This window comes from Betta splendens, chromosome 9 (assembly GCF_900634795.4).
Source record: "Betta splendens chromosome 9, fBetSpl5.4, whole genome shotgun sequence".
Lineage (NCBI taxonomy): Eukaryota > Metazoa > Chordata > Actinopteri > Anabantiformes > Osphronemidae > Betta > Betta splendens.
The window spans coordinates 30,728,406-30,744,414 of record NC_040889.2 but is presented as its reverse complement, the minus strand read 5'-3'; the positions used below and the strand labels follow the sequence as shown (position 1 = coordinate 30,744,414).

The 16,009-nt window shown below is 48.7% G+C and overlaps 2 protein-coding genes across 2 annotated transcripts in view; both read right to left on the bottom strand.

Moving 5' to 3' along the window:
* Positions 1 to 45: 45 nt before the first annotated feature.
* Positions 46 to 1,927, bottom strand: gstt2 (glutathione S-transferase theta 2). The gene is made up of 4 exons (XM_029160647.3): positions 1,695 to 1,927; positions 1,340 to 1,427; positions 882 to 1,032; positions 46 to 803 (listed from the first exon to the last, which is right to left on the bottom strand). Exons 1-4 carry the CDS (start codon positions 1,816 to 1,818, stop codon positions 480 to 482), a joined length of 687 nt encoding a protein of 228 aa, XP_029016480.2. The 5' UTR covers positions 1,819 to 1,927; the 3' UTR covers positions 46 to 479.
* A 962-nt stretch (positions 1,928 to 2,889) lies between these two features.
* The window catches only part of LOC114861441 (inactive phospholipid phosphatase 7-like), a 30,718-nt gene continuing 17,598 nt past the window's right edge, over positions 2,890 to 16,009 (bottom strand). Inside the window, exon 6 of the mRNA XM_055511302.1 lies at positions 2,890 to 8,115. Within this exon, the coding sequence (XP_055367277.1) occupies positions 8,108 to 8,115 (8 nt within the window). The 3' untranslated portion in view covers positions 2,890 to 8,107. The remainder of the gene's footprint in view (positions 8,116 to 16,009) is intronic.

The window sequence follows — 16,009 nt, the reverse complement described above, 5'->3', positions numbered from 1 at the left end:
ATTGATTCAAATATGTAATAATAATTTCACACAAATACAGAAAAATGCTAATCAGCTCTCAATTTATGTAGTACATTCGGATTAGGAAGAAGTTAGACCTATCTAGTCCTACCCCATGACATCACACATCATTGGTTTGTTATCAATGTCTAGAGTATTATTTATACACATCACAAAGTATTATAATAAAGAATTAATTCAGAATGTTAATATTCTGACACCACTCCCACTATGTTTTATCTAGTCATAAAGTCCTCACTTCATATATTCCATAGTTTTACACCACTTATAGAAATGAAAACTTTTTTTGGTTGTGGGTATAGCATAATTTAAAAAATTTTACTGTCCCCTTAAATTATATCCCCGATCTACTTCAGTGTTTGAGTGTATATATACACACACGTGTGTATTTGTGTGTGTGAGCGTCGATATCTCCATCCTTTAGACCTGCTTCATTGTCTGGATGATAATTGGCGACATCACAGCTTGGCCTTGTGGCGTTCTCTGACAGCACACAGGATGGCGTGAGCTCTATCAAAAGCTTCACCGACCGCTGTCTGAACTCTGCTCCTCCACCTCTGCAGCTGAGGATGATCCTGCAGCACATCTCTGCCTCCACCCAAGGGCTGCATAAGCTCACAGACGGCGAGGAGATCGGCCACAGTAATATCATCGCCACAGAGGAACGACCGTCTGCGAAGAAACATGGACTCCAGCTTGTCCAGTGTCTCATTGAGCTGTGAAAGAGCACGAATCAAACGCTGCTCATCCACCTGAGAGCCAGTCTGAGCTGGAATGAGTACCTGAGACCAGTGGAGACGCAGAGAAGGGTTAACACGACCTAAATCAATGGCACCACTACAAGTAGGTAAAGTACAAACCTCCAGGATAAAGACTTTGGCAGCGTGGGGTCGCGTGTTCGAGTGATGCCAGGCAGTGTACTCGTCCACTCTGGCTCGTTTCTGAGGTTGCCGTGGATACCAGTGGTCCGGGACGTCGTGCCTGGTGGCAAGGTACTTCAGGATGGCATCACTGAAACACAGAATTTAGAAAACAATCATTTAAAGCAGGGCCACACTTTCGCCGCTCTGAGGTCCGACCGGGTCCAGCTCCGCTGTATAAACCCAGACTGGGCTTGTGTTACCCACAGATGTTCAGATCCAGAAGAAATGGAAAAAACAAAATAAAAATAAGGTGAAAATGCTCTATTCATGTGATATCATGAAACTATAGTTTGAAAAGTCTCTATGTGACCTTGGCCCAATCTCATAGCTGTTCTTAATGTGGACCAGATCCAGCACGAAGAATAATGCCGTAATGAATCACACAGGCTGTTCACCTTTCTGTGAGGACGAAGCCGGAGTCCACCAAAACCGGAACCTTCTGCATTGGGTTCAGCCGGGCAAACTCCTGTGTCCTGTTCTCTCCTGCAACGCACCAACAGAAAGACCCAAACCGAACTCCATTCAGAACATAGTGTGAACTACACTGAACACTCCAAGACCTGAACGGACTTAGTCCTCCAGTTACGCAACGTTTTATAGGCGAAGGCGGTTCTGTGGGTGAGAGGTCAGCCAGAAAAGTCAACAGCAGCATAATGTTAGTTGTAAGTTAGTTGTTTAAGTTCCAGCCTGTGTGTCACCTGACTATTTAACACTGCGTAACACCTCGTCTGGTACCGCTCGGCCGCTCACCTCTCCTCAGAGCCACGGTTCGGAGGTTGTGCGGGATATTAGCGCAGTCCAGCAGGATGTGCACCGCCCGGCAAGGCTGTGACAGAAGGTCCACATATACCTCCAGCTCCGGGCCGGTTGCCATGGCGACTAGGCGCGTTTATCGGAGAGGAATTTGTAGGTTAGACGTGCATTAAACGCGGAGCCGTTCTTCTTCTGCGGCAGGGGACCCGGTTCCGCTGCTGGTCACTCCCGGCGCCCCCTGCTGGTCGCCTCGCGCGCTGCAGCCCCTCACCCATAGAACAGTGGCCCAATCAATCGCCCAGAAGCACCTTTCCAGTCAATGAACACCTTAGCTTCAGCAGTCAGGATTTTAAGCCATAACATTACGAATGATTAAAAAAAAGCTTAGAGTATGTTCATTTGTGAATTGTTCAAATCATTCTCCTACAGCAAGTCTGTTCGTCTTTTCATTCAGTGTTTAGCTTTAATGCGTGTGTTCAGAGAAGAGGCCTGGCAGACAATGACGGGACTGCGAAAGCTGTAAATAGTTCAGACAGAATTTTTAAGATGTGACCCAGAGAACCCATCAATAGCGAACAGCTGTAGCCTGTAGATGCCTTAGATGTGAATGTAATCGGGTAAAAACCACAGAAACGTAGGTTTCATAATATTGTTGTAAATTGTTTTGTTTATTATTTTTCATTAGTGTAGCCGAGTATCTTACGTGGGCTAAACTATACATTCACAGATGATAAGACGACACGTTGCAGTTTAGATCTTCTTCACTTTATTCCCGCCGGCACATCCAGAGAGAGAGAGAGAGAGAGAGAGATTTTCCCGCGCTCACCTGTACGCAGTGCGCATGTCCCTTGCCAGAGTATGGCAAACCCCGAAGGACAAAAGGACAAAAAGCATACTACACACAAACAGAGCACAAGTACATTCGCCAGACCTTAAACAGTCTGCTACATTAGCATATTTTCAATTATTTGTCATGATTCACATGAACAGAGTAAGCCTGTTTATTTAGGTAGTGTGATGGAAATTTTATATTATCCCTTAATGCCGATCATTTTAATTATTAATGCCTTAATAATGATCTGATTGTTTTTGATTCATGTTCATATTCATAAGTGTTGATCATATACATCCTTAAACATTCCATGCATTGTTCAAGTAAATTGCTGCAAGCCTCTGAGCAATTAATTTTGAGTAATCTTTCTACATGCATATGGAGAAATATATTCGCAAAGACAACTTTTGAATTCTTCTTTTCATTGAGTCGTCAGAAGCTTTCGTGGTAATTTTTTTTCCCACAACAGTAGGTAGTGAGTTTAGCGGGACAGAGAATGACGAAGTGAAGCAGAAGCGCATGTCAACTGTGAAGAAGCTTCTAGCTTAGTTAACTAGCAACCATAGAGCTTAAACATTTATTTATTTAGTGTTGCACGCTGCAGAGGTGAGGAGGAACGTAGGAGATCTACAGGACGGTGAACAAACAATTACTTCCGGACCGTCTTGGTGAAACTTTAGCTAACTTAGCTAACAGTGGCAGTAGCGTAGCTAACTATTGCCACGTTATCGAGAATCCCTGGTTCTGTGCAAGTGTGTGTCCTTTGTTTTATTATAGAGAAGTAGAGATGTTTGTATTGTTATATTACAAAAGTATAGTACAACCAAATCTTATTTATTAAAATCTTTTCTGTTGGTTTATTTTGTGGTCCTTGTAGCAAGACTGTTACTGTACAAAAGGCTCTGTGAGACGGTGCGGTTGACAGCGGGAATTCTCACTTTTCTTAAATAGGTCTCGAGTCGCGGGACAGACACAGAAGCAGAGTGAGAGGATTTCGCCACCTGACGTTGACTCCTTAGCCATTCTCACAGTACTGAGGGTGTGCATGTGTGCGCATAGTAAGTTCAAGTTTTTAACCTCACAGGTCTTGTTATACGTCAAGATTATGTTGTGTGTTTAGTTAGCAATTAGCAAACCGTTGCTAGTAGCTAACGTTCTTTTGCTATACGTTTCCTCGCGCACCTGTGTTCGTATTATTCTTCTGTTCTATTATCCTATTTTAATTTGGTTAGTTTAGGGCTTCTATAATGTTGTGTCTGTATATGTATCTATATATTTACACCTGTTGGCAACTCTCTCAGGCTCCAATATTTCCAGAGTCGCCAAGCAGCTGATTGAGGGAAGCTTGTCCGACTGGCTTCGTACAAATATTGACAAACTCTGGTTCAATATGTAAAATCTATTTATTCCTTTACTTGTTAATAATAACATCCAAATACGTCATTCAATAATCTATAGAGTAGTCGTTATGTAGCGGCATAATACAGCAGTCAACGAAAATAGGCCTTCCACCATCATTAGAAAAGCATTAATGTAAAGCATTAATGAGGGAATCCGTTTGATGTCATTTTGAAAGAATGTAATTCCAACCGCCATGCCCCACCTCCTTATGGATATGACATAGAACAAGATCAGAGATGTGAAGATCTTTCGCGATAATGACAGGACGCTTAGCCTCCTCCCACATGATGGCCCTGCTAAGTCGTCTGCCAACTCGCAGCACACTGTCCTCCAACACTGGATTCAATTTATATATGTGACTGCTTCGCTTAACATAGCATTACCAGCATCAGTACCATGTGACTCTGTGACAATGTGTCATCACGTGATGCCCCCCTGAGCCTGTCCCCTATAACACCTTTGTTTTGTTTATTATTTATAGAGACCACAACCCCCTTAACCCAGCTCCTGTATAGAGTGTGTTGGATAAAAATACAAAGAGACCAAACTGATCTCCGTCTCCTTCTTGCCTCTCCACTGCACCAACTGTATCACCAATATCTTCCTTGCCTTGAAGTGGCATTCTGGCTGACACCTGGGGTAGTGGCAGTGAGAATAACGGGCCTGCACCTTACAGCCTTTCTGCACAATTGAGTTACCTCACCCACAGTTACTGTTAAGCAAACGATTTGGAGTTAATAATGCCCTCCACCTCCACTAAGACAGTGCGAAGGACTTCTTTAGGTAAGAGCTGCGCTCCAACCGTAGTGTAAAGCGCTGTCTTCACTGATCGGATTTCTGGCTCCCAAATGAGGAGATGCTGGGGGGTTGAAGTGGAAGAGGATCTTCTGTGGAGCCAGGATCCTCTGCAGGTCCATGCTCATTCCAGCAAATTCTTCTTGTAGTTCTCTCTCTCCACCACGGAAGTTGGTACCCTGATCTGAGTACAGCTCGGCAGGACTTCTTCTCCTAGCATAAATCTCCAGAGTGCCATCAGAAAGGAGTCGGTGTCCATAGATGTCAGTACATACACGTGAACAGCTCTGACAGTAAGGCATTTGAAAATTATCCCCCACCTCTTCTCCACCCGATAACCTATCTTGACATCAAGCGGCCCAAAGCAGTCCATACCTGTACAATAAAAGGCAGACTTAAAGAGGCGAAGCCAGGCAACTGGTAGATCTGTCATTTTGGGGACTTTAGGTTGGGATCTCCACCGACGGCACTCAGGACAGGTTCTCAGAATCCAGTATACATGCCAGATCTTTGCAAAGATCCTCTCTGGCCCTGGATGCCGCAGGCGACGGGCAAAGTCCTGGATGAGTAGGCAGGTGATTGGGTCTGCCGGGCCCAATACAAGAGGGTGAAGACTGCTATAAGTTAGGTCTTCAGAGTGACAAAGTCGACCACCTACTCGGATGACTTCACTAACTGCCTACTAAGCTGTCCTCTGCACCCTTCCCAGCATCAAGGCCTCAGCCTGACGGTAGTCATTGGCCGATAAGGATCCCCTCCAGGGCCCACCTCATGCAACTGTTGGATAGTCGCCTCCAAAAACTGCAGCCAGGTATTGTACTCCATGGAGCTTGGAGTGGCAGAATTTGCTGTTGTGGGAGGAACGATGGGCCTTGACTCCATCTGTTGGGCCTTGTCAACTCCTGCAGTGACTTGCCCCGTGTGATGTCATCTGAGCTAAATCAATACTGCCAGGTGTGAAGGGGGGTTCTAGTTCCTGGATCTCAGCTATGTGGGTGCCGATGAAGACCTTAAAGCGGCAAGACTCAGAATGCAGCCAGGTCAGTACTGTGGTAGATTCCGACCACAATACAGTTCTTATAATGTCCAGGGTGAGCTCATTCTCTAAGCAGCAGAGGCTCCCGGTCGTGCCAAAGGGGGGGACCTGCCATTCGTAGACTGTGACAGGTCCGTCTATGCGCAGGTCACACCACACAAAGCACAGAAGGGAGCGATCCTCTGGAAGAAGGCGGACCTGTTGGGACATGGACGGAGGGTCCCAAAGTTTGGCCAGGAAGGAGATGTTCATCCAAGGTTTGGCCCTGGTGCTGAAAGGAACAGTTGAACACCAGACGATGCTTGCCATTATGACTGACCATGTGGTGTGGGATGTACCAGGACTCTGCCGCTTGGTGCTCCTCACCAGGAGACAGCTTGACCACGGAGCCAACTTGAACCAGCTTCTTGATCTCTGCACTGTAGATCTTAGCTCAATCTGGATCTTTCTTAAGTCTTCTCTTCACATTCCTCGAGTTAGGCATGACAGCATCAGGGGTGGCTTGCAGGTGCAATGTAGGGGTGTGGCGTAGCGGTGTATGCCCTCCACTTCTACACGGGCGGTGCTTGTCTCAAGCAGGTCAGTGGCTTGTTTATCTCCCCTGGAGGGATTTACCATCACCTGATACTTTAGCCCTGGCTTTGCTTTAGGTAAAATGGTGAAGGAGACACAGGAACTGTTAAGAGTTTGCACATCTTGCCTTGTCGTACGTAGGGGAAGCATCTTGTTAGCACCTTGTATAGCCAGCTCGCGGGCAGCAGTGGTCAGTAGCATAGTCCTTTCCAATCCATCATCCAATACAGCATAAGTGTAAGAGTCTTGATTTTGACACCAGGACTCATACTTCAACCAAATGGCTAGATCCTCTAGGGTGTGGGTCTTAGAAAGCTCTCGAAAGCTTTAAAACAGATCTTCCAGGAAGGCACCCCCGGCCGAGAGGCAGCCCAGTAAATATCCGGCAAGGAGATCGTAGCAAGCGAAATATGCCATAGAGTTCCGGACGTTGGCTGCGGAGGCTGGTTGGGACGCCACTGCATTGGAAGATGTGTTCATCCGGGGTCTGACCCATCATGTGAAGAAATGCTTAGCAGCAAGAGGGCTCCCCAGGGAGCTAGACATGCTCATTGAGTTGGCCATTCGGATTGCCTGGCGTTTGTGGCGGGGAACAGGTGTAGCGCGTGGAGATGCACTGGTCAAAGGCAGATGGTGTTCGAGCCAGGGATGTGTCTCACTGCGGATCTTCACGTTCAGAACTCTGTCTCTGACAGAGGTCCTCAGTTTGTCTCCCATTTCTGTCGGGAGTTCTGTGAGTTGCTGGGGGCCAAAGCCAGTCTCTTGTCCGACTGCCATCCGGAATCCAATGGACAAACCCAAAGGACAAATCAGCAGCTGGAGACTAGTAATAATAGTAACTAATAATAACTAGTCTGGATCGAGTACGCACACCACATTCTCCTGTGCTCGACCACTGGACTCACGCACCTTCCAGTGTGCGTATGGATTTGAGCCGAGAAGAAGGTACGGGTTCCGTCAGTCCATGCCCTCGCCAGACCTGCCGTCTTGCGCGGGAAGTTATGCTGCAGGCTCAGGCCAGGTATAAGGGGGCGCCGGACCGCAAGTGATCCCCGAGCCTGAGTATGCCGTGGGGGATCGAGTTTGGTTATCCACCAAGGACCTCCATTTACGGGTGGAGTTATGTAAGTTGGCACAAAGATTCATTGGGCCCTTTACCATAACCAGGGTCATTAATCCGGTGTCTATCAGGCTTGCTTTGCCTAGGTCTATGAGGATTCACCCCAAGTTCCATGTCAGCCGTCTCAAACCCGCTCCATTCTGCTGGGCCCTCCGTCTCCTCCTCAGCCTCCTCCTCGGGTCATTGATGGTGGGCCTGTGGGTCGGGGCCCTCCTGGCTTGTCGGCAATGGGTCCAAAGCTGCCAATACCTCGTTGCCTGGGAGGGATATGATCCGGAGGTGCGCTCATGGGTCGCAGCCAGGGACATTTTGGACGCCAGTCTAATTACAGACTTCCACCGGGCACCATCCTGACCTCCCCGGTCCATCTTGACACTGATATGATCCTTTTGTGTGTATGGGATTGTTTTCGAGTTCTGGAGTCCTTGTTTTGACCCTGCCTGCCTTGACCGCCAGTTCTGATTGCTCCTTTTGCTACTGCCACGTACTGCAAGTTTGTGCAAGAACTGTATGTGTATTTGGATTCTGTTGTGGACATTAAAACCCATTTAACCTACCTTATTGTCTCCGACGCCGTGCATGTGGGTCCGATTTGTCAAGCCGTCTGACAGTTGCCAGATTCAAGCAGATGATTCCATCATCTTTTGCCTCTGTCATGTAACTACACAGAGGAGAACAGTCATTTTATTCCTTAGTGAATCCGAGGAGGTTAGCTCTATGGTATAACTCAGAGATCCGCAGCCTAAAGCACAGGACCTGACAACTAGAAAGGCAGTGGTTCCAACAAAATAAATGTAAACTGCATTGCATGGAAGGACAATCTAATAATATATATATATATAAAAAAACACTTCATGCTGCTTGAAAAACATATTATTCCTCCTTAATTGAGGAAAACATAATTGAGGTTTCTTTTCAGCACTGTAGCCGGGCTGACTCACCTCAAGAGTCATAGCTGTGTTGAGCAAACTATCCCCTTAAATCTCAGCAGCAGTGACTTTATCAACTACTTTACTCATAAAATTATCACCATTAGAGAAAACATTCAGCAGCGACTTCCTCCAAATGACAGAAATCACCGTCTAAGAATAAGAATAAGAATAAGAAAACCTTTAATAGTCCCGCAGTGGGGAAATTACCTCTCACAACAGCAGTACAGATGAGCAAGAATACAGGTACAGAACAGTTTGTGTTGGCACAGTACAAAGCAGTACAGTACAGTTAGAGTGAGTATGAGGTCATTGCAGGGTTATTGCACAGTAATGGGTATAAGATTTGTACCGGTAACAATATACATGATTGTTCACAGATTTACACAAATATTGTGCAGAGCAGGTTGCTATATAAACCACTGATGCAGTGGGTGAGTGACTGTGGTGGGATGTGGTCAACAGTTCTGATTGTACAGTCTGACAGCAGCAGGATCTACGATATCTCTCCTTCACACAGCGAGGGTGGATCAGTCTGCTACTGAAGCTGCTCTCCAGAGCAGACAGTGAGTCCTCCAGTGGGTGAGAGACCTGGTCCATGATGGATGTCAGTTTAGCCAGGACCCTTCTCTCACCCACCTCCTGCACCGTGTCCAGAGTGCAGCCCAGGACAGAGCTGGACTTTCTGATGATCCTGTCCAGTCTCTTCCTGTCCCTCGCTGTGATGCTGCTGCCCCAGCAGACCACACCGTACAGGATGGCTGATGCCACCACAGAGTCATAGAAGGTCTTCAGGAGTGGCCCCTTCACTCCAAAAGACCGCAGTCTCCTCAGCAGGTAGAGTCTGCTCTGACCCTTCCTGTACAGTGCATCCGTGTTATGAGTCCAGTCCAGTTTATTGTTCAGATGCACTTCCAGGTACTTGTAAGAGTCCACTCTCTCAATGTCCCTTCCCTGGATGTGCATCGGTGGGATGAGAGCAGGCTGCTGTCTGCGGAAATCCACCACCATCTCCTTTGTTTTCCCTACATTGATCAGGAGGTGGTTCCGCTGGCACCAGTCCACAAAGTTCTGAGTGAGTCCTCTGTACTCTGCATCGTCATCATCGGTGATCAGTCCGACGATCGCAGAGTCATCAGAGAACTTCTGCAGAACACAGCTGTCCGTGTTGTGTCTGAAGTCTGACGTGTAGAGGGTGAAAAGGAAGGGGGCCAGTACAGTCCCCTGTGGGGCCCCCACACTGCAGGTCAGAGTGTCAGACACACAGTCCCTGGCTCTCACAAACTGAGGCCTGTTTGTGAGATAGTCCATAATCCACTCCGTCAGATGAAGGTCCACACCAGCCTCCTCCAGTTTGTGTTTCAGAAGCATCGGCTGGATGGTGTTGAAGGCACTGGAGAAGTCAAAGAACATGATCCTCACAGTGCTGCCGGGCTTCTCTAGGTGGGAAAGGGCTCGATGTAGGAGGAAGATGACAGCGTCGTCTACTCCTATGCCGTGTCGGTAGGCGAACTGCAGCGGGTCCAGGTAGGTTCCCACTGCAGAGCGGAGGTTACCCAGGACCAGTCTCTCCAGTGTCTTCATCAGGTGTGATGTCAGAGCCACTGGTCTGAAGCTGCTGGGGTCTTTGGCGTGCGGTGTCTTGGGCACTGGTACCACGCAGGAGGTCTTCCAGAGCTGTGGTACCACCCTCAGCTTGAGGCTCAGGTTGAAGACATGCTCCATAACTCCAGTCTAGATCCATCAACTAAATTTAGTCCTAAAGCTTACCTAGACAGCTTCTTTCCCATAACTAATAATTTTTTTAGACCCAATCCCAACCAGATTACTTAAAGAAGTTCTACCTTTAATCAGCTCGTCCATATTAAATCAAATCAACCAATCTTTACTAATATGCTATGTACCACAGGCATTTAAGGCAGCTACGGTCAAACCTTTATTGAAAAAAAACCTACTCTGGACCCCGAAGAACTAGCCAACTATAGGCTATTTCAAATTTACCATTTATACTTAAGAATTTAAAAAAATCGTAGCTAAACAATTATCTTACCACCTGAGTAGGAATAACCTGTATGAAGATTTTCAGTCAGGATTTTTAAAAAATCATAGCACAAAAATAGCTTTGGTTAGAGTCACTGATTGTCTAGTTTCTGTTGTTGTCCTGTTAGATCTTAGTGCTATCTGATCACAACATTCTATTTGACGTAGCATCGGGATTAAAGGAACAGCACCGGGATGGTTTAAATCCTATTTGTTGATCAGATTCCAGTTTGTTAATGTCAATGACAAATCCTCCACAAGCACAAGGATTAGCTATGGAGTACCACAGGGTTCTGTGCTTGGTCCAATTCTGTTCAGTCTATACATGTGTCCTCTAAGTGATATTAGTAGGAAGCATTCTATACATTTTCATTCTTTTGCAAATGATACTCAGCTATATCAGATTAACTAGTCAAAAATCAAAGTTGTTTAAAAGACATACAATCCTGGATGTCCCAAAGCTTTCTTCAACTAAATTCAGATAGTTACCATACTTCGGATGCTATAACATATCATATAACATAACACATATAACATATAACACATATGTCACAGTCTCTTGTATACAAACCTTGCCTGTCTCTGACACCGAGTCTGCCTGATTCTCGACATTGCGCGGTATGAACTATCTGTGTATGACCCTGCCTGATCTTGACTTTGAGTTAGAATAAATCCCTTTTGTTATTCATATCCCAGCCTGTCCGTGCCGTGCATGTGGGTTTGCTGCCTTTGACGCTCTGACAGAACAATCTGGCCAGAATAGGACCCAGCCGGCTTCAAGTTAGTTTCCCAGTTCGTTTTTTTCCCCCCCTTTTGCTCTTCGCGTTTTGGAGGAGGATTTCTGCCGTAAGCCATGGATTTTTCGTGCGCCGACCTACGCAGCGACCTCCACAATTATTTTAAGATTCTTGCGGAGGATTATCGGAGGGCGCCCCACCCGGCGGCCCAGCGAAGCGCCATGGAGGTGGCGGTGTGCACCTTGGAGGACGAGGACAGCATGCTAGAACGCCCCAGTGTCCGTCGTCTCTACGAGCGGATGTGTGCGCGACTCGGAGAGTTAGACAGCGCGCTCCGCACCACACCACACCAGCCCCCACGCCATTCGCTCGGATTACGCCAGCCCCGGTCGCACCACCAATGGTCCCGGGTGCATCTGTTCCTCCGTCCACTCCAGATCAGCCCGCGGTCCCGGTTTCAGTTTTTTTTTCCCAGCCCCGTCTGACCGTCACTGCTGCACCAGCCTGCCCAGCTCCAAGTTTACTCTGCTGGGAGGACTTCCTGCACTCGTGCAGCCCCCTGTCTCATGCCCCCGCTCTCACCACAGAATCACAGACAGCAGCAGTCCAGTCGTGTTTCGCTCAGGTTCCAGCCCAGTCGTGTCCCGCTCAGGTTTCAGCCCAGTCGTGTCCCGCTCCGGCCCCAGTTCAGTCGTGCTCCGTTCAGACTCCAGCCCCAGTTCAGTTCCAGTGGTGCTTCTGGTGGTCCGGCTCCGGCCATGTTCGTCTCTGCTTCTGGTGGTCCGGCGTCAGCTGCGTCCATCCCGGTCCCTCGTCTGGTCCCGGCTCCACAACGGCCCTCGTCTCTGGTTCTGTCTCCAGCGTCACGTCCATCTCGGACTCGTCATCCGGTCTGGTGGCCTCGCCCTCGGCACCTCCTGCCTCCTGCGGCGTCGCCCGCCTCGACCCCTCAGCCTCCAGGATTGTCGTCCGCCTGGAGGACATCGCCGCTCGGGGTGGTTCCCATGGACGCTGGCCCAGCTCATGGGCACTGAGTGTGCCACCCTGTCTCGGCGGCGGCTGAGCAGGATCTCACCTCGTCTCCACGCTCCTTGAGGGGACGTTCCCCAGGCGGGCGGCCGTGACAACGGCGGAGCCGAGGCGGACGACGCCAAAGGAGGCAGCGCCACCCAAGCGGCAGGAGGTGCCGAGGGCGAGGCCACTAGGCTGGCCGATGAGTCCGGGATGGATGCGACGCTGGAGCCAGGACCGGAGACTAGGACAGACGTGATGCTGGGGCCAGGACCGGAGACGAGGACCGGCGTGGAGACGGAACCAGACAAGGGACTGGGATGGACTCAACTGACGCCGGACCACCAGGAGCTGAGACGAACGTGGCCGAAGCCAAACCACCAGGAACCGGAGCTGAAACGACCTCCTCCTGGAGGCCAACAGGAACCGGAGCTGGAACGGCCTCCTCCTGGAGGCCGACAGGAACCGAAACTAGAGCTGGAACGACCTCCTCCTGGAGGCCGACAGGAACCAAAGCTGGAGCTGGAACGACGTCCTCCTGGAGGCCGACAGGAACTGAAGCTGAGGCGACCTCCTCCTGGAGGCCGACAGGAACTGGAGCTGGAGCGACCTCCTCCTGGAGGCCGACAGGAACTGCAGCAAGGGCGACCTCCTCCTGGAGGCCGGCAAGAACCGGAGCTGGAACTGCTTCCTCCTGGAGGAGGTAGTTCCAGCTCCGGAACTACTACTACTATTCTATTAAAGACACTAGAACATAGAATCAGGATTGAAGGAACAGCATTGGGATGGTTTTGACTATTGAGTCAGATAGCCTCCCTGGATGGAATAACATTAGCTTCAGATTCTACTGGGAGAAACCTTGGTGTCATCTTTGACCAGGATCTCTCTTTTACATCATACAATAAACAAATCTCCAGAACCGCCTACTTCCATCTCAGAAATATAGCTAAAATCAGAAGCATCCTCTCTCAGAGCGATGCAGAGAAACTAAATTATGCATTTGTTACCTCTGGCTGGACTACTGTAACTGCTTACTCATAGGATGTCCTTACAGCTCCTTAAAAAGCCTACAGCTTATTCAAAATGCTGCAGCCAGAATTCTGACAGGACTTAGAAAGAGAGATCACATTTCTCCTATATTATCTTCTCTGCACTGGCTGCCTGTAAATTGTAGGATAGAATTTAAAATTCTCCTACTCACATACAAAGTACTCGAAGATAAAGCTCCTTCTTATCTTAAAGACCTCATAGTTCCTTATGCTCCCAGCAGAACGCTTCGTTCTCAGAGCGCTGGGCTACTTGTGGTTCCTAGAGTCTTTAAATGTAGAACGGGGGGCAGAGCTTTTAGCTACCAAGCTCTTCTCCTCTGGAACCAGCTCCCTCTTCAGGTTCGAGAAGCTGACACACTCTCCACCTTTAAGATTAGGCTTAAAACCTTCCTTTTTGATAAAGCTTATAGTTAGAGATGGTTCAGGTCACTGGCAATGATTGTTAGTCAAAGGAACCATCTCTTAGTTAAGCTGCAATAGACATAGACTGCTGGGGGACTTTTATACACTGAGCTCCTCTGTTTCCTTCTACCTCCTCTGTCCAATAACCTCCCATCATTGTGCCATGTTTAACTAACCTTGTCTGTTTCTCTCCAGTAGTTGTGCTTCTTTCCTCTCTCTCTCTCTCTCTCTCCCCCCCCCCACTCTCTCTCCCTCTCTGTCCTCACCTACAGGTATCATTGGCCTCAAAGTTTGGTGTCTGTGATGGGCAGCTGCGGATCCAACTATCCTGCCTGCATCCAGTCCCTGGTCCTACCATCCTGCCTGTGCTCTGTTGTTGCTTGTTGTTGCTTGCTTGTTGTCGCTGAGCTTTTCTCTCTCTCTATCCCCTCACCCCAACCGGTCGAGGCAGATGGCCGCCCACATCCAGCCTGGTTCTGCTGGAGGTTTCTTCCTCGTTATAGTGGGAGTTTTTCCTCTCCACTGTTGCTGTCAAATTAAATGCTTGCTGTATGTGGGATTTGTTGGGTTTAGGTTTTGTAAAGTGCCTTGAGATAACTTTGTTGTGATTTGGCGCTCTATAAATAAAATTGAACTTAATTGAATTGAATTGAATTGAATTGCTTTTTTCTGTGAGGGTGTTGTGACTCGGCTTCCACGCCACCAGGGGCAGCCTGGTTTCACCCTTTTGGCTTTGTGTCCTTGTTTCCTGTCTTGTGTTTCCTGTATTAGTTTGATTGGGTTCACCTGTCTTAAATGCCTGTCTGGTATTTAAGGTCTCAGTTTGTGCACAGTCTTTGTTGGTGCATTACTTGTTACTCGTTACTTGTCACATTATGTGTTACTTGTTACCGTGCCATCGTGCTCTGTCCAGGTTTGTGTGTTTGTTTGCTGATTACGTTTGATACTGTTGTTTGCATGTTTTGTGTTTTAGGATAGTTATTTAGTTTCCTGCTCTGCAGCGATCTTTAGTTTACCTGCGAGTTTTATGTGTTAGTTTGCATGTTTTGTTTTCTGGCTTATCCTGCATACGCAGCGTCCTTTATTCGTGTTGTCCTCTGTCTACATGTTTAATATATTAAATCATTATTTGTCAGTCCTGTCTATGGGTCGTGCATTTGGGTCCTACCTCAAGTTTGTAGGTCACTAAGCGGGTCGACTGGGTCCAAAGTGGTTGGTGCATTCTGTTACGGGCGAGGGTCAAACTAGACTGAAAGGTTAAAACGAGGGTCGAACTGAAGTGAAAGGTATTCTAAATCACGCTCCTAGAGCGGGGAGACAGACTACAATGTAGCTCAGTGTGTTTTATTGTAGTTAAGTGTCTGTCTGCGATCGTCTTGTGCTTGTGACTGTTTGTTTTGTTTGTCGGAGCAACGATGGCACCGCCGTCATTCACCGCCCAAATTAATAGCCCCGTCTGCGTTGGAACGCCGGTACGGGACGATTCGTCCGAGCCAGAAACTAGACTGTCGTCGGAGGAGGCTCGACAGATCTGGCAGGAGCTGAAACACCAGGGCTCACCTGAGCCACGGACGGGTTCTATTAGCTGTGGCGTTATGGCGGTTCAGACCGCGAGAAGCCGGCGCTCTAAAAAGAGAGCGCGATTCGCGGGAAGTCAGCTGGGGAACACAGCTGACTTTATCCTCCCTGCCCGGTGCTTCGCAGACGAAGTGCTGGAGTCCGCAAGTGAATGGGTGGTGCCCGTTCCGGCAGAGACGGGCTCGCGGTTCTCCCCGAGGGAGGTGCCGAGCCCGAAGTCGCAGCGTGTGGTGAACGCTGCTCCACGGGGTGATGAGGACCAAGCGTCGGAGTCCGCCTGTCAGCCGAAGGCCAGCGCTGCAGGGGACAGATCGACCTCGCGCTCCAGGAGACGGGAGCGCGCCTCGTCGTCGCAGAGGATAGTCACCTCTGCGTCCAGGTCAGTGTCACGGTGCTTTGGGGCGGAAGCACCGTGCGGCGTCCTGCGGCAGTCCACCCCTGCCGTTCACAGTCCTCTACAACGACGTCTATGGGAGGAGGCGTCGGATACGGAAGGGCAGCAGCCGATCACGGCCGCGTCACAATCCCGGCCCGTTGGTAGCGCTACGACCGAGCACGCAGTGGGTCCCGCCCAGTTTGCCGAGGAGGGATCAGCTGTTCCTGAAATTAACCCTCGTTGGGTGGATTTATTCTATGAACTGTTGGACAGGATTGGTACGGGTGTGAATCCGTTGGTCAGACTGGTAGCGCTGAATAAGCTGTAGGATCTAATTAAAATCGTTCCTGAATTCCTCCTTGTTCCAGAGGTACCGGAGGCTGTAACCAGGTTTCCTGTTTTAAGGGAGAAGCTTGCCTTTGAGCTCGCGGCG